Genomic DNA, 22499 nt, shown 5'->3' with positions numbered 1-22499 from the left:
CGACTGCTGAGATAGTGTTCACAGCAATTACCTTGTCAGCTGCAGGGATCTGAGGAGGAGGGAGACATGTAGAGACACGGGAAATCATGGGCTGCAGGATTGTATATCGTAGATGGAGGCGATTTTACATAAGTGCTTTCCCCTTAAATGAAAATAGGTTGGCATCTTTGGTCACATGGTTGTTGGGGTTGTCCGTGGGTTGCAAAACATGGCTGCTTTCTTCCAAACAACAGCACCACTCTTGACCATGGTTTGTGTCGGTATTGCAGCTTAACTGGATAGGAATTTCTGTTACATTTAGTGTGACACCCTGGCCGCCAGCACTTTGGCCACCATAAGGCACAAATAGTTAAGTACATATAAAGGCCTCACACACACAACTGGATATGGGAACCACAAGATAGATACACCAAAATGTGGTCTATTTTGCACGGTCATGGTGCGGTGAGCACACAGTGTCTCACTGCACCATGATCGACCCAGATGGCCGCTATCCATGGCGTGTCCGCCTGTGCTCACCCCTATCATCTCCACCCAGCCTGAAACTGGTTGCAATCTTTCCCATGTTTGTGGTCCATTTCCGCACATACAAGCATGTGCACAATACATACTTTATAGCACAATATTGACCAGAACCCTTAAATTCTTACCAGATAGTTCCTCCATGAAATATAGTCAGTAGTGTTCTAAGTACCAAGCGTTTAGTTTCCCCACAGCACCCCCACAGGAGAAACAAGGTATAATACAATTATCATTCAATTCAATGAAATGTCCTGGGTCTGCAACATCCTCCCACTGAGACCTAACCTAATGGCTTGGGGACAGCTGGATTCCTGTGGCTGGCTTTAGAGTGCTCTAGTGCCCTAGTGCTTTAGAGTGCCCTAGGTGGAACATGCCTCATCCACACCGGGCAGGTCCACAAGGGTCCACAAGAGTGGGAGGCCATAATATGGTGGAAGGTTTCCCCCTGGGACATTCGAGGTGTGTGTGGTAGGGTTCCCCAGGTAGATGGTATAGATGAGGCCCGTGATGTAAGCGGCAGCCAGGGATAACATGTGGAGACAAGATGTAGAACATCAAACTTACAGTCCCCTTTTACCAAAATTTCAACTGTAGCAGCAGCAAAGGTATCAGGCTGAGGTAGAAGTCGTATCCGTCAGTATCTGAGGTAGCCGGTGGGATGCAGTCTAGTAAAGGAGCTCAGTTCCCAGATTCGGGGACTTGAGGCTGGAGAAGATAGCCTGTGTAAGATTGCTGCCAAAGTAGCTTCTCTATAAGGGTGTAGTCACATGTACTGCTTTCATTTTGTTTAGAAGCGGAACCAAAGCGTGAGGAGGAGTTTCACTGCCCGATTGCATATGCGTTGGGTAAACAGCATCCGGTGTCTAGTATTGTTTAAATACTGACGCTAATAATGTTTTCATACTTCGGTGCACGGAGCTGTGTGAGGTGTCATTTTTTGCAAAATCAGCTGACGTTTTCGTTGCTACCTGATGTATAAAAGGTTCGTAAAGGACCTGTCAGGCGGGCCATTACAGGCCCTTCAGAATAAGCACTCTATACTTGGGGTAAATTTAAGGGCCATGGGCAGGAAGACAACCCTCAACCATCCTATAGAATTTCTCAACAGAAAATATGAAAATGGGTTTTCTAAGCAGGAACTTACACACCCCTTCAACTACTATTGATAAGTTTTGTATAAGGTCGAAGATGACGAGTAGAAAACTGAGTTAGATTTTCACTAGACAACATACTTGTTGGTACCTCAGCTGTTGATTTGCGTTTCATTTCCTGCTGTGGTAGAGGTGAAGAATGGGGCCCCATTGTTCTACTTTCCACTTCTGCTCCCAAATGTAATTATAGACCCACAAAACCAAAAAAATTGATTATTTCTGTTTATTAGCTTTTTTTTTTATAATTCTGAATTTGTCAAAACAAAAATATAACATATATATTTGAACATCTTTGCGGAAGGGCACATATACAAAAATAGCTTTACAATTTATACAATGAATGTGTTCAACTCAGTTTAGGGTCAAATCTACCACATGATCCAAAATAAGATGAGATGTTGAAAAGTGGGTGTCTACAGGAAGGCAACAATTTTATTGGTTACCATGGAAACACTGACTCCCAAAAACGGTAGAATATTTGGGATGTGGATAACCACTGTTCCTCCTATATGGTCCCCGGCTTAGATCCGCCTCTATGACCTTTATCTGAGAGTGGTTTTAGTTATCCCTGGCGAGATGTAGGACCCAAGCCACGTCCTACCCAATGTTCCATCTTACGTAGATGTCCTGAAGCAGCAGCCGCAAGAGGGACGTAAAACAAGTCTGCGTAACATGGCGAGACTTGTCATGTGACTTGTCATGTGACAACTTGAGTACAGAACTACTGAAGTACTGAAATGCTGGTCGACGAGACAGGAAGGTCAATAGTATCAGTTATGTATGTTTATGGTATCTAATACTATGTATGTTATGTGAAAACTATAACTACTGTCAGGATAGAATGTACCTCGCAGGAGGAGCCCTGAAGACTCGAAGTGTCTACAACTTACATTATCAAATGTTACGCCTCTACCTCTTCATTGTTTGGCCTGTTTATGCTGATTGAGAATGCAGAACTACTGAAGTGATACAAATGTATCTTTTTCTCTGCTTGCTCTGGTGTTGCCATGGCAGCACAACTGACACGGCATCAACATCCTGTCATGTGACCTATTCTGACAGGAAGTCTAATAAGAACGGACCATTTTTCTTAGCCATTTTGAGATTATGATACAGAGACAGTTATTATATTTCACTTATTAAGAGGAATATGAATCTTTTTTTCAATTGGTTCACACAGTACAAAACTATTTTCTTGTCTTCCGTCACAGCCATCAACATTTTTCCTTAGAAACAAACACTTTTTTTTAGCAGCATACATATACGAAATTGATATTGCTTTTCATGGACTTCCTGTCACATGACTTCTGCTCTTTTCGAATGGAGGTCACATGACAGGAAGTCCACACAGAAGCCTATGAAAACTGCCTTGGCAACCCCAGAGCAAGCACGATATCATTGTGGTAGGAGTAACGTAACGAGAATAAAAATTTTGAAAGATAGAAAATCTACATAGCAGCAGGACACCTTTTCACCCGAATGCTAATTTGTGCTTCAAAGTATGAAAAATAATGTAGTGGAACACTAAATACAGATGATAAATCCTCTATTTTCTTCAGTTATCTCATAGTAGCTAAGGTCGGGATAAAGAATCAGGTCCATCAAGGTGAGAAACTACTATGTGCTCCAAAAAGAACAAAAATATCAGCCCCTTTATAACCATTTTAACTTTCCGTTGTTACTCCAGGTTGCATGGAATATCCTTCTAGCTCCTTGTAGGATGTGCAAAAGGTTTGGGATGTCACAATGTAGATGCGGTGCCATCATATTTAGCCATACAGCCCAAGTCAGGGTCAAGAACTATGAGTGGAGCACGTAGTAATCTATTCCCCTGAGTTTTAGGCAGTGATCCACCACCAGGTTCTCCCATCCAAGTGGAGCACACATGAGGGTCGTTGGACACAACCCAAACACTCGATCCATCCCGAGAAAAATTGTCAACTTTTCACATTTTTTTGTATGACTGGATGGTGTCCCCTATAGACAGTGCATCATGTACACATATCAAACAGCTCTGTGTCATCTGGAGACTCGGACTGAAACTGTGGCATGTACGGGCGCAACATTCTCTTCAGGAACCCTGGTTGCCCGTAGTCATTTTCTATTAGCTTGGAAGTCTTCTCTCTCCTAAAGTCCAGGTCCTGGTAGGACACATTTCCCTGGATGTGGTAAGTCATCAAGGGATCTTTGGAGAAATAATGTTCCTGTTGACTGTTTTGGTTGGAATCCACACCCAAATAGTAGAGATTTCTCTCAGGGCTGTCTCCTTCTAAACTTTCCTCCTGGTCGGTGGGTTCGGAAAATCCTTCAGATGATACGGTAGAGTTTGAAGATGTGATCTTGGGTTCCTTGGTATGTAGAGCGGCCATGATGAGAAGCGCCTGTTCCTTGTCTTCAAGACTACCGATAACTATCGAATTATTACTTAAAAAACATCCATCTCCGAAGCCGACGCTGATTTTTCTCTCGTTGACGCTTTGCTGAGGGTTGCTGATTACGGTGGCATATTTCACACTAGATTGGCATGAGGTCCCCCTGTACATGGTGGCCTCGGGTTCATCCAGGTAGGTGCAGTTGCTGCCAAATTGACCGGTGGCACATGCAGAATCTCGGTCGTCGGTCAACCGGTCAACTACCGAAACGTTGTCTACGTCTTCCTTCTCCCACCCTTTATCGATATGCAGGTTTTCAAAAATAGCTTCAGGTTCCAAGATGAAGGGGAAATTGTGCGCCAGGTGGTGACGATGCTTCATGAAAAGGTTTTCTAATGTATCTGGCTGGACAAAAACGCAATTATTTATTCTTAGTACAGCCGGCTCATGCTGGGAAACACATGAATGCTCTACGGTAACTAGATTAAGGGGAAGGCTTACGGGATGTCAATGATGGATGATTCATATGTTTAGCTTCTTAATATGATTTTTCGGAAGAGTTTCTACTGAACACGTAAGACAAAACTAACGGCCAATGTCGTCAAACTTACCTTTTGGAAATTGACTCCTTGAGCCCAGGAGCAATACTTGGGGTTAGGCACTTCCTTCCAGAACAATCGCTTCATTCTGAAATACAATCAATAGATGTTGTGTTGATAACTAGAGATGAGTGAATCTGAAGTGTAGGTGGGGGCATGTTCCTCCCAACCCGGACATATTGATGCCCCTAATAACTACCCATGACACCCTGGCCAATCATAGCCATGAGTAGTTATTAGGGGTGTTAATTTGCCGGATTGGCTGCTCGGCAGTATGTCCAGGTCAGGAGGAACACACCCTTAGGCTACATTCACACACACGTTTGGGGGCGTATATAGCTGGCTGGTATATAGCACCGCACCGCAGCCGGGAGAAAGATAGAACATGTCCTATCTTTCGCCGGAATACGGCACAATTGGGGTCATTTACTAAGGGCCCGATTCGCGTTTTCCAGACGTGTTACACGAATATTTCCGATTTGTGGCGATTTCCCCTGAATTGCCCCGGGATTTTTCGCGCATGCGATCAGATTGTGGCGCATCAGCGCTAGCATGCACGCGACGGAAATCGGGGGGCGTGGCCGAACGAAAACCCATCGGATTCGGAAAAACCGCCGCATTAAAAAAAAAAAGTGTCGCGGAGCTTGCACTTACCTTCACTAGGAATAGGCCGGTGAACTTGAGTGCGTTCCGATGCTCTTCAGCGCAGCAGCGCCACCTGGTGGACGTCGGAGGAACTGCCTTAATGAGTCCCGGCCGGACCCGAATCCACCGCAGAGAACGCGCCGCTGGATCGCGAATGGACCGGGTAAGTAAATCTGCCCCCCAGTGTGCCATATATTACTGTGGAAAGGGGCGGGGGTGACCAGCACTCACCCCCTCCTCCTCTCCCCGGGTTCTGATGTGTGCCCGCCATGCTACGGTACGGGGGGCACACGTCTGTGTGAATGTGGCCTTATGCCGAACCTACACTTCTCATCTCTACTGTATACTGTATAACCTTAACACGAATTTTGTACAGAACACTTTTCACTGGGCTTATTTGCAATCCACTGGATGAGAGTCCATAATAGGGAAATGTAAAATATATTATTACAATAGTATATTAATTACAGCTACTTTTTCTTCTTAGGAAATTACCTTTGATGCGATATTGCGAATGTGATCACCAGAAGGAAAGACGTTGCAGTAAGCACAGGTAATATGATGTATAAACCTGTATTATTCTGCATCTCATCCACATCTATTGGAAGGGAAAGAAAGTGGTTAAAAATATAACAATCCACAAGTTATTTCTCCAGCGCACAAACTAATAAATAAACTGCAGTAACAATATTAATAACGAGCTAAGAATATACCTGACCTGTTCCTATTTATACTACTGAGTCATACAGGACACAATTACACAGGAAAAGGGAACCATATTATAGTAGTTATATTCTTGTACATAGGGGGCAGTATTATAGTAGTTATATTCCTGTACATAGGGGGCTGTATTATAGTAGTTATATTCCTGTACATAGGGGGCAGTATTATAGTAGTTATATTCTTGTACATGGGGGCAGTGTTATAGTAGTTATATTCCTGTACATAGGGGGCAGTATTATAGTAGTTATATTCTTGTACATAGGGGGCAGTATTATAGTAGTTATATTCCTGTACATAGGGGGCTGTATTATAGTAGTTATATTCCTGTACATAGGGGGCAGTATTATAGTAGTTATATTCTTGTACATAGGGGGGAGTATTATAGTAGTTATATTCCTGTACATAGGGGGCAGTATTATAGTAGTGATATTCCTGTACATAGGGGCAGTATTATAGTAGTTATATTCTTGTACATAGGGGGCAGTATTATAGTAGTTATATTCCTGTACATAGAGGCAGTATTATAGTAGTTATATTCCTGTACATAGAGGCAGTATTATAGTAGTTATATTCCTGTACATAGGGGGCAGTATTATAGTAGTTATATTCTTGTACATAGGGGGCAGTATTATAGTAGTTATATTCTTGTACATGGGGGGCAGTATTATAGTAGTTATATTCTTGTACATAGGGGACAGTATTATAGTAGTTATATTCCTGTACATAGGAGCAGTATTATAGTAATTATATTCTTGTACATAGAGGCAGTATTATAGTAGTTATATTCTTGTACATAGGGGGCAGTATTATAGTAGTTATATTCTTGTACATAGGGGGCAGTATTATAGTAGTTATATTTTTGTACATAGGGGGCAGTATTATAGTAATTATATTCTTGTACATAGAGGCAGTATTATAGTAGTTATATTCTTGTACATAGGGGGCAGTATTATAGTAGTTATAGTCTTGTACATAGGGGGCAGTATTATAGTAGTTATATTCCTGTACATAGGGGGCTGTATTATAGTAGTTATATTCCTGTACATAGGGGCAGTATTATAGTAGTTATATTCTTTTACATAGGGGCAGTATTATAGTAGTTATATTACTGTACATAGGGGGCAGTATTATAGTAGTTATATTCTTGTACATAGGGGGCAGTATTATAGTAGTTATATTCTTGTACATAGGGGGCAGTATTATAGTAGTTATATTCTTGTACATAGGGGGGAGTATTATAGTAGTTATATTCCTGTACATAGGGGGCAGTATTATAGTAGTGATATTCCTGTACATAGGGGCAGTATTATAGTAGTTATATTCTTGTACATAGGGGGCAGTATTATAGTAGTTATATTCCTGTACATAGAGGCAGTATTATAGTAGTTATATTCCTGTACATAGAGGCAGTATTATAGTAGTTATATTCCTGTACATAGGGGGCAGTATTATAGTAGTTATATTCTTGTACATAGGGGGCAGTATTATAGTAGTTATATTCTTGTACATGGGGGGCAGTATTATAGTAGTTATATTCTTGTACATAGGGGACAGTATTATAGTAGTTATATTCCTGTACATAGGAGCAGTATTATAGTAATTATATTCTTGTACATAGAGGCAGTATTATAGTAGTTATATTCTTGTACATAGGGGGCAGTATTATAGTAGTTATATTCTTGTACATAGGGGGCAGTATTATAGTAGTTATATTTTTGTACATAGGGGGCAGTATTATAGTAATTATATTCTTGTACATAGAGGCAGTATTATAGTAGTTATATTCTTGTACATAGGGGGCAGTATTATAGTAGTTATAGTCTTGTACATAGGGGGCAGTATTATAGTAGTTATATTCCTGTACATAGGGGGCTGTATTATAGTAGTTATATTCCTGTACATAGGGGCAGTATTATAGTAGTTATATTCTTTTACATAGGGGCAGTATTATAGTAGTTATATTACTGTACATAGGGGGCAGTATTATAGTAGTTATATTCTTGTACATAGGGGGCAGTATTATAGTAGTTATATTCTTGTACATAGGGGGCAGTATTATAGTAGTTATATTCTTGTACATAGGGGGCAGTATTATAGTAGTTATATTCTTGTACATAGGGGGCAGTATTATAGTAGTTATATTCCTGTACATAGGGGGCAGTATTATAGTAGTTATATTCTTGTACATAGGGGGCAGTATTATAGTAGTTATATTCTTGTACATAGGGGGCAGTATTATAGTAGTTATATTCTTGTACATAGGGGGCAGTATTATAGTAGTTATATTCTTGTACTTAGGGGGCAGTATTATAGTAGTTATATTCTTGTACATAGGGGTGAGTATTATAGTAGTTATATTCTTGTACATAGGGGGCAGTATTATAGTAGTTATATTCTTGTACATAGGGGGCAGTATTATAGTAGTTATATTCCTGTACATATGGGGCAGTATTATAGTAGTTATATTCCTGTACATAGGGGGCAGTATTATAGTAGTTATATTTCTGTACATAGGGGGCAGTATTATAGTAGTTATATCCCTGTACATAGGGGGCAGTATTATAGTAGTTATATTCCTGTACATAGGGGACAGTATTATAGTAGTTATATTCCTGTACATAGGGGGCAGTATTATAGTAGTTATATTCCTGTACATAGGGGGAGTATTATAGTAGTTATATTCCTGTACATAGGGGGCAGTATTATAGTAGTTATATTCCTGTACATAGGGGGCAGTATTATAGTAGTTATATTCCTGTACATAGGGGGCAGTATTATAGAAGTTATATTCCTGTACATAGGGGACAGTATTATAGTAGTTATATTCCTATACATAGGGGGCAGTATTATAGTAGTTATATTCCTGTACATAGGGGGCAGTATTATAGAAGTTATATTCCTGTACATAGGGGACAGTATTATAGTAGTTATAATCCTGTACATAAGGGGCAGTATTATAGTAGTTATATTCCTGTACATAGGGGGCAGTATTATAGTAGTTATATTCCTGTACATAGGGAGCAGTATTATAGTAGTTATATTCTTGTACATAGGGAGCAGTATTATAGTAGTTATATTCCTGTACATAGGGGGCAGTATTATAGTAGTTATATTCTTGTACATAGGGGGCAGTATTATAGTAGTTATATTCTTGTACATAGGGGGCAGTATTATAGTAGTTATATTCTTGTACATAGGGGGCAGTATTATAGTAGTTATAGTCTTGTACATAGGGGCAGTATTATAGTAGTTATATTCCTGTACATAGGGGGCTGTATTATAGTAGTTATATTCCTGTACATAGGGGCAGTATTATAGTAGTTATATTCTTGTACATAGAGGCAGTATTATAGTAGTTATATACCCGTACATAGGGGGCAGTATTATAGTAGTTATATTCTTGTACATAGGGGGCAGTATTATAGAAGTTATATTCCTGTACATAGGGGGCAGTATTATAGTAGTTATATTCTTGTACATAGGGGGCAGTATTATAGTAGTTATAGTCTTGTACATAGGGGGCAGTATTATAGTAGTTATATTCCTGTACATAGGGGGCTGTATTATAGTAGTTATATTCCTGTACATAGGGGCAGTATTATAGTAGTTATATTCTTTTACATAGGGGCAGTATTATAGTAGTTATATTCCTGTACATAGGGGGCAGTATTATAGTAGTTATATTCTTGTACATAGGGGGCAGTATTATAGTAGTTATATTCTTGTACATAGGGGGCAGTATTATAGTAGTTATATTCCTGTACATAGGGGGCAGTATTATAGAAGTTATATTCCTGTACATAGGGGACAGTATTATAGTAGTTATATTCCTGTACATAGGGGGCAGTATTATAGTAGTTATATTCTTGTACATAGGAGGCAGTATTATAGTAGTTATATTCCTGTACATAGAGGGCAGTATTATAGTAGTTATATCCCTGTACATAGGGGGCAGTATTATAGTAGTTATATCCCTGTACATAGGGGGCAGTATTATAGTAGTTATATTCTTGTACATAGGGGGAAGTATTATAGTAGTTATATTCCTGTACATAGGGGGCAGTATTATAGTAGTTATATTCTTGTACATAGGGGGCAGTATTATAGTAGTTATATTCCTGTACATAGGGGGCAGTATTATAGTAGTTATATTCCTGTACATAGGGGGCAGTATTATAGAAGTTATATTTCTGTACATAGGGGGCAGTATTATAGTAGTTATATTCTTGTACATAGGGGGCAGTATTATAGTAGTTATATTCTTGTACATAGGGGGCAGTATTATAGTAGTTATATCCCTGTACATAGGGGGCAGTATTATAGTAGTTATATTCTTGTACATAGGGGGCAGTATTATAGTAGTTATATTCCTGTACATAGGGGGCAGTATTATAGTAGTTATATTCTTGTACATAGGGGGCAGTATTATAGTAGTTATATACTTGTACATAGGGGGCAATATTATAGTAGTTATATTCTTGTACATAGGGGCAGTATTATAGTAGTTATATTCTTGTACATAGGGGGCAGTATTATAGTAGTTATATTCTTGTACATAGGGGGCAGTATTATAGTAGTTATATTCCTGTACATAGGGGGCAGTATTATAGTAGTTATATTCTTGTACATAGGGGGCAGTATTATAGTAGTTATATTCTTGTACATAGGGGGCAGTATTATAGTAGTTATATTCTTGTACATAGGGGTGAGTATTATAGTAGTTATATTCTTGTACATAGGGGGCAGTATTATAGTAGTTATATTCTTGTACATAGTGGGCAGTATTATAGTAGTTATATTACTGTACATAGGGGGCAGTATTATAGTAGTTATATTCCTGTACATAGGCACAGTATTATAGTAGTTATATTCTTGTACATAGGAGGCAGTATTATAGTAGTTATATTCTTGTACATAGGGGGCAGTATTATAGTAGTTATATTCTTGTACATAGGGTGCAGTATTATAGTAGTTATATTCTTGTACATAGGGGGCAGTATTATAGTAGTTATATTCTTGTACATAGGGGGCAGTATTATAGTAGTTATATTCTTGTACATAGGGGGCAGTATTATAGTAGTTATATCCCTGTACATAGGGGGCAGTATTATAGTAGTTATATTCTTGTACATAGAGGGCAGTATTATAGTAGTTATATTCTTGTACATAGGGGGCAGTATTATAGTAGTAATATTCCTGTACATAGGGGGCAGTATTATAGTAGTTATATTCTTGTACATAGGGGGCAGTATTATAGTAGTTATATTCCTGTACATAGGGAGCAGTATTATAGTAGTTATATTCCTGTACATAGGGGGCAGTATTATAGTAGTTATATTCCTGTACACAGGGGGCAGTATTATAGTAGTTATATTCCTGTACATAGGGGGCAGTATTATAGTAGTTATATTCCTGTACATAGGGGGCAGTATTATAGTAGTTATATTCCTGTACATAGGGGGCAGTATTATAGTAGTTATATTCCTGTACATAGGGGGCAGTATTATAGTAGTTATATTCCTGTACATAGGGGGCAGTATTATAGTAGTTATATTCCTGTACATAGGGAGCAGTATTATAGTAGTTATATTCTTGTACATAGGGGGCAGTATTATAGTAGTTATATTCTTGTACATAGGGGGCAGTATTATAGTAGTTATATTCCTGTACATAGGGGGCAGTATTATAGTAGTTATATTCTTGTACATAGGGGCAGTATTATAGTAGTTATATTCCTGTACATAGGGGGCGGTATTATAGTAGTTATGTTCTTGTACATAGGGGGCAGTATTATAGTAGTTATATTCTTGTACTTAGGGGGCAGTATTATAGTAGTTATATTCTTGTACATAGGGGTGAGTATTATAGTAGTTATATTCTTGTACATAGGGGGCAGTATTATAGTAGTTATATTCTTGTACATAGGGGGCAGTATTATAGTAGTTATATTCCTGTACATATGGGGCAGTATTATAGTAGTTATATTCCTGTACATAGGGGGCAGTATTATAGTAGTTATATTTCTGTACATAGGGGGCAGTATTATAGTAGTTATATCCCTGTACATAGGGGGCAGTATTATAGTAGTTATATTCCTGTACATAGGGGACAGTATTATAGTAGTTATATTCCTGTACATAGGGGGCAGTATTATAGTAGTTATATTCCTGTACATAGGGGGAGTATTATAGTAGTTATATTCCTGTACATAGGGGGCAGTATTATAGTAGTTATATTCCTGTACATAGGGGGCAGTATTATAGTAGTTATATTCCTGTACATAGGGGGCAGTATTATAGAAGTTATATTCCTGTACATAGGGGACAGTATTATAGTAGTTATATTCCTATACATAGGGGGCAGTATTATAGTAGTTATATTCCTGTACATAGGGGGCAGTATTATAGAAGTTATATTCCTGTACATAGGGGACAGTATTATAGTAGTTATAATCCTGTACATAGGGGGCAGTATTATAGTAGTTATATTCCTGTACATAGGGGGCAGTATTATAGTAGTTATATTCCTGTACATAGGGAGCAGTATTATAGTAGTTATATTCTTGTACATAGGGAGCAGTATTATAGTAGTTATATTCCTGTACATAGGGGGCAGTATTATAGTAGTTATATTCTTGTACATAGGGGGCAGTATTATAGTAGTTATATTCTTGTACATAGGGGGCAGTATTATAGTAGTTATATTCTTGTACATAGGGGGCAGTATTATAGTAGTTATAGTCTTGTACATAGGGGCAGTATTATAGTAGTTATATTCCTGTACATAGGGGGCTGTATTATAGTAGTTATATTCCTGTACATAGGGGCAGTATTATAGTAGTTATATTCTTGTACATAGAGGCAGTATTATAGTAGTTATATACCCGTACATAGGGGGCAGTATTATAGTAGTTATATTCTTGTACATAGGGGGCAGTATTATAGAAGTTATATTCCTGTACATAGGGGGCAGTATTATAGTAGTTATATTCTTGTACATAGGGGGCAGTATTATAGTAGTTATAGTCTTGTACATAGGGGGCAGTATTATAGTAGTTATATTCCTGTACATAGGGGGCTGTATTATAGTAGTTATATTCCTGTACATAGGGGCAGTATTATAGTAGTTATATTCTTTTACATAGGGGCAGTATTATAGTAGTTATATTCCTGTACATAGGGGGCAGTATTATAGTAGTTATATTCTTGTACATAGGGGGCAGTATTATAGTAGTTATATTCTTGTACATAGGGGGCAGTATTATAGTAGTTATATTCCTGTACATAGGGGGCAGTATTATAGAAGTTATATTCCTGTACATAGGGGACAGTATTATAGTAGTTATATTCCTGTACATAGGGGGCAGTATTATAGTAGTTATATTCTTGTACATAGGAGGCAGTATTATAGTAGTTATATTCCTGTACATAGAGGGCAGTATTATAGTAGTTATATCCCTGTACATAGGGGGCAGTATTATAGTAGTTATATCCCTGTACATAGGGGGCAGTATTATAGTAGTTATATTCTTGTACATAGGGGGAAGTATTATAGTAGTTATATTCCTGTACATAGGGGGCAGTATTATAGTAGTTATATTCTTGTACATAGGGGGCAGTATTATAGTAGTTATATTCCTGTACATAGGGGGCAGTATTATAGTAGTTATATTCCTGTACATAGGGGGCAGTATTATAGAAGTTATATTTCTGTACATAGGGGGCAGTATTATAGTAGTTATATTCTTGTACATAGGGGGCAGTATTATAGTAGTTATATTCTTGTACATAGGGGGCAGTATTATAGTAGTTATATCCCTGTACATAGGGGGCAGTATTATAGTAGTTATATTCTTGTACATAGGGGGCAGTATTATAGTAGTTATATTCCTGTACATAGGGGGCAGTATTATAGTAGTTATATTCTTGTACATAGGGGGCAGTATTATAGTAGTTATATACTTGTACATAGGGGGCAATATTATAGTAGTTATATTCTTGTACATAGGGGCAGTATTATAGTAGTTATATTCTTGTACATAGGGGGCAGTATTATAGTAGTTATATTCTTGTACATAGGGGGCAGTATTATAGTAGTTATATTCCTGTACATAGGGGGCAGTATTATAGTAGTTATATTCTTGTACATAGGGGGCAGTATTATAGTAGTTATATTCTTGTACATAGGGGGCAGTATTATAGTAGTTATATTCTTGTACATAGGGGTGAGTATTATAGTAGTTATATTCTTGTACATAGGGGGCAGTATTATAGTAGTTATATTCTTGTACATAGTGGGCAGTATTATAGTAGTTATATTACTGTACATAGGGGGCAGTATTATAGTAGTTATATTCCTGTACATAGGCACAGTATTATAGTAGTTATATTCTTGTACATAGGAGGCAGTATTATAGTAGTTATATTCTTGTACATAGGGGGCAGTATTATAGTAGTTATATTCTTGTACATAGGGTGCAGTATTATAGTAGTTATATTCTTGTACATAGGGGGCAGTATTATAGTAGTTATATTCCTGTACATAGGGGGCAGTATTATAGTAGTTATATTCCTGTACATAGGGGGCAGTATTATAGTAGTTATATTCTTGTACATAGGGGGCAGTATTATAGTAGTTATATTCTTGTACATAGGGGGCAGTATTATAGTAGTTATATTCCTGTACATAGGCACAGTATTATAGTAGTTATATTCTTGTACATAGGAGGCAGTATTATAGTAGTTATATTCTTGTACATAGGGGGCAGTATTATAGTAGTTATATTCTTGTACATAGGGTGCAGTATTATAGTAGTTATATTCTTGTACATAGGGGGCAGTATTATAGTAGTTATATTCCTGTACATAGGGGGCAGTATTATAGTAGTTATATTCCTGTACATAGGGGGCAGTATTATAGTAGTTATATTCTTGTACATAGGGGGCAGTATTATAGTAGTTATATTCTTGTACATAGGGGGCAGTATTATAGTAGTTATATCCCTGTACATAGGGGGCAGTATTATAGTAGTTATATTCTTGTACATAGAGGGCAGTATTATAGTAGTTATATTCTTGTACATAGGGGGCAGTATTATAGTAGTAATATTCCTGTACATAGGGGGCAGTATTATAGTAGTTATATTCTTGTACATAGGGGGCAGTATTATAGTAGTTATATTCCTGTACATAGGGAGCAGTATTATAGTAGTTATATTCCTGTACATAGGGGGCAGTATTATAGTAGTTATATTCCTGTACACAGGGGGCAGTATTATAGTAGTTATATTCCTGTACATAGGGGGCAGTATTATAGTAGTTATATTCCTGTACATAGGGGGCAGTATTATAGTAGTTATATTCCTGTACATAGGGGGCAGTATTATAGTAGTTATATTCCTGTACATAGGGGGCAGTATTATAGTAGTTATATTCCTGTACATAGGGGGCAGTATTATAGTAGTTATATTCCTGTACATAGGGAGCAGTATTATAGTAGTTATATTCTTGTACATAGGGGGCAGTATTATAGTAGTTATATTCTTGTACATAGGGGGCAGTATTATAGTAGTTATATTCCTGTACATAGGGGGCAGTATTATAGTAGTTATATTCTTGTACATAGGGGCAGTATTATAGTAGTTATATTCCTGTACATAGGGGGCGGTATTATAGTAGTTATGTTCTTGTATATTTGATGGTGAGCTTTCGAGAATACTAGGTCTCATCGTATTCTTGAAAGCTCACCATCAAATATACTCAGTTAACCCTTAAAAAGTTATAGCTTGATTTCTTCACACTTCTGCTCTCTATGGGTAACACGGTACAAGTCTACACTACTAAAAACATGCACAAATTTACCTTTAGAGAACTCATAGGTGATGTGGGGGCGGCCGACACCTTCCAGAAACACTGGGGTCAGGCTGAACTTGTATTTCTCAATTGCCAAAAATTGCCCTGCAAAACATGAGTGGATTTTGATACATCACTAAATACATACATTAAGCAATAAATGAATTGGTCTGAGCTTTATACAGTGTGTGAGTCCAATGCAATCACCTGTAAGGTGCACCTAGGGCTGGTCCTAATGTCTTACCTGTGATGCTTGGGCTTATACACAGGGAATTATACATCATATTGGGATTTCCTGACCTCACTCACCTTCTATGTAGTATCTGCGGACATTGGGGGGAATGTAGGTCCATTGCACCTGTGACCTTTTCCTGAGGTTCTTCCATTCCAAAACAAGTCCCTGCAGGTTATATGGGACAGGAGACATTTTCCACACTGCAAGCGCGGTGCCGTTTTTGGCGTACAGGTCCAACGTCTGCACCGCCTTCACTTAAAGGGGAAGAACACAGCTGATTAAAAACGTGGTCTATACACATTAGACTAGTAATAGAGGTACATCTATATAATAAGAGGTGCAGATTATACATAGGATGGACTGATAATGAATGACAATATACAGGGTCCAAAGTCTCAGAACATCATAATATTATTTATAATATATTATATAATAATATTAAGAATATTTGCCATAATGGAGAGTTCTCAACGGCACCCAACTAATTAGATGTTCACCATTAAAGGAAATCTACCACCAGGATGAGGGATTGTAAACCAAGTACACTGATATACTGGTGTGTGCCCCCTCTGGCAGGATCTGCTCTTCTTTTATCTCCTTATGGCCTGTTTTTGTAAAATTATGCAAATAAGCCTAAGGAGCTCCAGACTCCATAGCTGTTAATGGAATCTGGAGCCCCTAAGACTCATTTACATAATTATTAAAGCCAGGGTATAAGAAGAGCGTATCCTACCAGTATATCTCTGTGCTTGGTTTACAATCCTTCATCCTGGTGGTAGATGTCCTATAAGCTTTGCAGATTCCTCAGTCCTAGTAGGACTAGTAGTCCTAACCGTGCGTCTCCGATGTGTTACCTGCGCTCATGTCCGCTGACAGCGTTAGATTGTGGTTCTTCGTAGACTTGCCGAGAGAGTTGACGGCTCGTATAGTCACGGTGCTGACGTTGTGCGACAAGGTGAGGGTGTAGTTTGTGACGTTGCCCACATACGTGGAGTGGCTGATATTGGACGCCTGTTGTACCAGCTCGTACCCCTGGACGCTGCACAGAGACTCCTTATTCTGTAACGGCTGCATAGAGGGAGAGGAGAGAAACTCATGTGTATAAGAAACGCAACGCAAAGCAACAATACCCACAATCACTAGAGCCAGTAATACCCCACATACTTTACACTGCTTGTAACACTAATAGACTGGGGCTCGGTGGTTAGCACTACAGTCTTGCAGCATGGTGGCTCAGTGGTTAGCATTACAGCCTTGCAGCAAGGTGGCTCAGTGGTTAGCATTACAGCCTTGCAGCAAGGTGGCTCAGTGGTTAGCACTACAGTCTTGCAGCGCTGGGGTCCTGTGATACACTTAAAGTGGTGTTTGAGTTGTGCCAGAGTTTTTCGTTAATGGGAACCTGTCAGGAGGTGTGACCCTGCAGGCCGAAGATTTATATTCCAGGATGCACTGGGGTGTGTCTTCACACTGCTGTGCTCTTTGCTTCCTGCATGCAGTGTGAGGCTTTGTCGCTATAGAGGTATGTAGTCAAACCTTTATGTATTTTGTTATTAGCAGCAGGACTGTGAAATATGGTTTTGTGTTCCAGTGTTATAATCTCTACAAATGCTCTGAGGGTGTGTCCTCACACTGCTGTGCTCTCCACAGACAGAGTTAGTAAATGTCCCTAGAGAGATGTGTAATCAAACCTTTGTGTATGTTGTAGCAGCAGGACTGTGATATATGGATTTATATTCCATTATTATAGTCTCTCCAAGTGCTTTGTGCCCTCTGGAGCCAGTGTTAGGTATTGTCCCTGGAGAGATGTGTAATCAGACATCTGTGTATCTTGCTAGTAGCAGCAGGACTGTGAAATCTGGTTTTATATTCCAGTATTACAGTGTCCCCATGTTGTAGCAGCAGGACTGTGATATATGGATTTATATTCCATTATTATAGTCTCTCCAAGTGCTTTGTGCCCTCTGGAACCAGTGTTAGGTATTGTCCCTGGAGAGATGTGTAATCCAAGTGCACGGTGGGAGAGGGGGAGATGTCCTCACACTGCTTAGCAGTGAAATCTTTGCCTTCAAATTGTTGCACAACTCTTACAATTAAAAAAAACTTGTCAGACTTCTTGGTGAATACTACACACGTCACACACATATTAGAGGTGAGTGGCTGCAGAACAGTTTGGTGCAGAGCACAGCAGTGTGAGGACACCCAGTGATCAGCCATTGATTCTAGTTAGCTAAAGAGAAAAACTTACAACTGATTTCCAACTGATTTCAAACTTACAACTGCTACATCTAATATATAAAGCTGTGTGTATATGTGTGTATATGTATGTATATGTGTGTATATGTATGTATGTATATCTGTGTGTATGTATGTATGTATATGTGTGTATATGTATGTATATGAGTGTATATGTATGTATGTATATGTGTGTGTATGTATGTATGTATGTATGTATATGTGTGTATGTATGTATGTATATCTGTGTATATGTATGTATGTATGTATGTATATGTGTGTATATGTATGTATGTATATCTGTGTATATATATGTATGTATGTATGTATATGTGTGTATATGTATGTATGTATATCTGTGTATATATATGTATGTATGTGTGTGTATGTATGTATGTATGTATATGTGTGTATATGTATGTATGTATGTATATCTGTGTATATGTATGTATGTATGTATATGTGTGTATATGTATGTATGTATGTATATCTGTGTATATGTATGTATGTATGTATGTATATGTGTGTGTATGTATGTATGTATATGTGTGTATATGTATGTATGTATGTATATGTGTGTATATGTATGTATGTATATCTGTGTATATGTATGTATGTATGTATGTATATGTGTGTATATGTATGTATATGAGTGTATATGTATGTATGTATGTATGTATATGTGTTTATATGTGTGTATATGTATGTATGTATATCTGTGTATATATATGTATGTATGTATGTATATGTGTGTATATGTATGTATATGAGTGTATATGTATGTATGTATGTATATGTGTGTGTATGTATGTATGTATGTATATGTGTGTATATGTATGTATGTATGTATATGTGTGTGTATGTATGTATATCTGTGTATATGTATGTATGTATGTATGTATATGTGTGTGTATGTATGTATGTATATGTGTGTATATGTATGTATGTATGTATATGTGTGTATATGTATGTATGTATGTATATCTGTGTATATGTATGTATGTATGTATGTATATGTGTGTATATGTATGTATATGAGTGTATATGTATGTATGTATGTATATGTATGTATGTATGTATATCTGTGTATATGTATGTATGTATGTATATGTGTGTGTATGTATGTATGTATATGTGTGTATATGTATGTATGTATGTATGTATGTATGTATGTATATCTGTGTATATGTATGTATATGAGTGTATATGTATGTATGTATGTGTGTATATGTATGTATGTATGTATGTATGTATATGTGTGTATATGTATGTATATGAGTGTATATGTATGTATGTATGTATGTATATGTGTGTGTATGTATGTATGTATGTATGTATATGTGTGTATATGTATGTATGTATGTATATCTGTGTATATGTATGTATGTATGTATATGTGTGTATATGTATGTATGTATGTATATCTGTGTATATGTATGTATGTGTGTATATGTGTGTGTATGTATGTATGTATGTATGTATATGTGTGTATATGTATGTATGTATATCTGTGTATATGTATGTATGTATGTATATGTGTGTGTATGTTTGTATGTATGTATATCTGTGTATATGTATGTATGTATGTATGTATATGTGTGTGTATGTTTGTATGTATATGTATGTATATGTGTGTATATGTATGTATATGAGTGTATATGTATGTATGTATGTATATGTGTGTGTATGTATGTATATGTGTGTATATGTATGTATGTATATCTGTGTATATGTATGTATGTATATGTATGTACATGTGTGTATATGTATGTATGTATATGTGTGTATATGTATGTATGTATATCTGTATGTATGTATGTATATGAGTGTATATGCATGTATGTATATGTGGGTATATGTATGTATGTATGTATATGTGTGTATATTTATGTATGTGTGTATATGTATGTATGTCATTCACTGGAATGAGAGTGCCCGAGACTGACAGTCGCTGTAATGAGAGTGCCCGAAACAGGCAGTCACTGGAATGAGAGTGTCCAAAACCGACAGTCGCTGGAATGAGAGTCTCCGAGATAGACAGTCACTGGAATGAGAGTCTTCGAGATAGACAGTCACTGGAATGAGAGTCTTCGAGACAGACAGTCACTGGAATGAGAGTCTTCGAGACAGACAGTCACTGGAATGAGAGTGCCTGAGACCAAAGGTCTCTGGAATGAGAGTGCCTGAAATCGACAGTCACTGGAATGAGAGTGTCAGAGACAGACAGTCACTGGAATGAGACTGCCAGCGACAGACACAGTCAAAAAAGTTTTTAATAAAGGGACGGTCAGTGACAGAGATGGCCAGAGACAGTCTATAGACACATATAAAATATTTTGTGTTAACCCCTTCTATTCTCTTGTAGCAGAACAGTTATTTACTATCCTGGGCAGCGCCAGGAGCTACAGCTAAGTCTATATTAAAATACACATTAACCAGTGGAATAACATTTACCTTCCAAACCAAAGTAACGTTGTCTCCTTTCTGGAGGTGACTTTTTGTCAAAATTCTCCAAAATTCCGGTCCTCTCAAAGGATCTAAAATAGATATAAAACAATAAGACACAATCCCGGCGTTACTTTCCCTGTTCTTATAGATTGTATGAAGGGAGTGTCCGCACCGTGGATGTCTTTGACAGTTTTATGGACGGCGTCGCTCCAGTCGCTCCAGATACTGGACAGGTTCACCAGTTGGCATCGGACCTGAATGGTGTACGCTTCACACGGGTCCACAACAGGTAGGTCAGCCCATTCCTTTTCATATATGTCTACAACCTGGAGGAGAGGTCATGGGGTTACACATTTATTTGCACATTTTTTTCATGGATATAAATGATAAAACTGCAGTTACTTGTATCCCCCACTAGAGGGAGTATACACATTTGATGTGCGTTGTGGAAAAGCTCTCTCTGCATATACCGAAAACTATGTCCCTATAGGACAGTGATGGCGAACCTTTTACAGACCGAGTGCCCAAACTAATACAAAAAACCCACTTATATTTCACGAAGTGCCAACATGGTATTTTAAGCTGTAACTTATTGCTACACGTTCTTCCACATCTTTCAATCGTATTAGTCCCTGAGGCCACCAATACAGTTGAAAGAAGGAGGGCAAATTCAGACTATCATTGTAGCGTCTCTCCAGGGTCTGTAGAAGAAGAATGGTGGGTCCTGCAGGATGACTTTCAAAGATAATGCAGCCCTGTCCACACCTTCTCACTTTTCCCGCTGTTCCAAACAGCCAATGAAGTGTTGCTTTAAAATAGTGCTAAAAGCAGCATCTCTTAAGTCGCCTGGGACTGCAGGAAGATTTGTTGGATTTGTTCCTGACTGGTGACCTCTGTCTGTTCTGTGATGGCTTGAGTGCCCACAGAAATGGCTCTGAGTGCCACCTCTGGCACCCGTGCCATAGGTTCGCCACCACTGCTATAGGAAGTAAAAAGCAACTTTAAGTCTGATATATATTGTTATATTATTCATATATACCATAGAAATCTATCATCAGAACCCATCAAGAGATCCAGGCAAAGTGACTGTGGTAATCTTAATATTTTTGTTATCCATGTCCTCCTTTCTTCTAAAATCATCTAATGCTAATGAGTCTGAAGGGCTCTGGATGCATTACCAGAGCTCCTCTGTGCTGTAGCTTTACAGGCTGTTACACTGTGCAGGTGCACTTCCCCCCTCTCACTCTCTGCTGCAGTGAGATTACATCAGGCAGAGGGAGGGTGAAGTGCTGAGGAAGCAGAGAGGGAGACAGTGTAACAGCGGGAGAATCTGCAGCATGAAGGGGCTCTGGAACCGCCCCTGCAGCCCTGCTGGCTCATTAGCATAATTATAAAAGTTGGAAGGAAGCCATGGATGACAAATATAAGAAGATCCCACAGTCACGGTGCCTAGATCTATGAGTAAATGCCCCTGGTTTATCAGGATGGATTCTGATTTAAGTTTTTGGGCCTGAGAAATGGACAACAAAATGGGTGGAGTTTGCATACAATTTTGCATTTGCAAATTTATTTTGTAGTCTTTCCCAGAAAAGTTAATGGAGCTTTAAACAATTTCTGCTTAATGTGACTGCAACTGTTAGTAGGTATAAAAAAGTATAAATGTATTTAACATATACAGTGATGTATACCTTCCATTAAGACTATATAAATCCTCACACCAT

At 38.1% G+C, this 22499-nt stretch overlaps 2 protein-coding genes across 7 annotated transcripts in view; one reads left to right on the top strand and one right to left on the bottom strand.

The window, feature by feature from the left end:
* The window catches only part of LOC140104207 (uncharacterized), a 540921-nt gene that overhangs the window by 415673 nt on the left and 102749 nt on the right, over positions 1-22499 (top strand). For all 3 annotated transcript variants that reach the window (XR_011850264.1, XR_011850267.1, XR_011850265.1), the window contains 2 exons: positions 5777-5842; positions 20927-21067. The gene's annotated coding sequence lies outside the window, so the exon portion shown is untranslated. The remainder of the gene's footprint in view (positions 1-5776; positions 5843-20926; positions 21068-22499) is intronic.
* LEPR (leptin receptor) overlaps positions 1882-22499 on the bottom strand; it is a 91478-nt gene continuing 70860 nt past the window's right edge. For 3 of the 4 annotated variants that reach the window (XM_072127615.1, XM_072127613.1, XM_072127614.1), the window contains 8 exons: positions 20951-21104; positions 20785-20867; positions 16953-17166; positions 16173-16352; positions 15873-15968; positions 5785-5887; positions 4657-4732; positions 1882-4450 (listed from right to left, as the gene is read on the bottom strand). In XM_072127615.1, the coding sequence (XP_071983716.1) occupies positions 3665-4450; positions 4657-4732; positions 5785-5887; positions 15873-15968; positions 16173-16352; positions 16953-17166; positions 20785-20867; positions 20951-21104 (1692 nt within the window). In that variant the 3' untranslated portion in view covers positions 1882-3664. The remainder of the gene's footprint in view (positions 4451-4656; positions 4733-5784; positions 5888-15872; positions 15969-16172; positions 16353-16952; positions 17167-20784; positions 20868-20950; positions 21105-22499) is intronic. The other variant, XM_072127616.1, reaches the window with a different exon arrangement.

Source organism: Engystomops pustulosus, chromosome 10 (genome assembly GCF_040894005.1).
Source record: "Engystomops pustulosus chromosome 10, aEngPut4.maternal, whole genome shotgun sequence".
NCBI lineage: Eukaryota > Metazoa > Chordata > Amphibia > Anura > Leptodactylidae > Engystomops > Engystomops pustulosus.
Note: the sequence above shows the minus strand (reverse complement) of the source record. Positions and strands in the feature narration are given on the sequence as shown.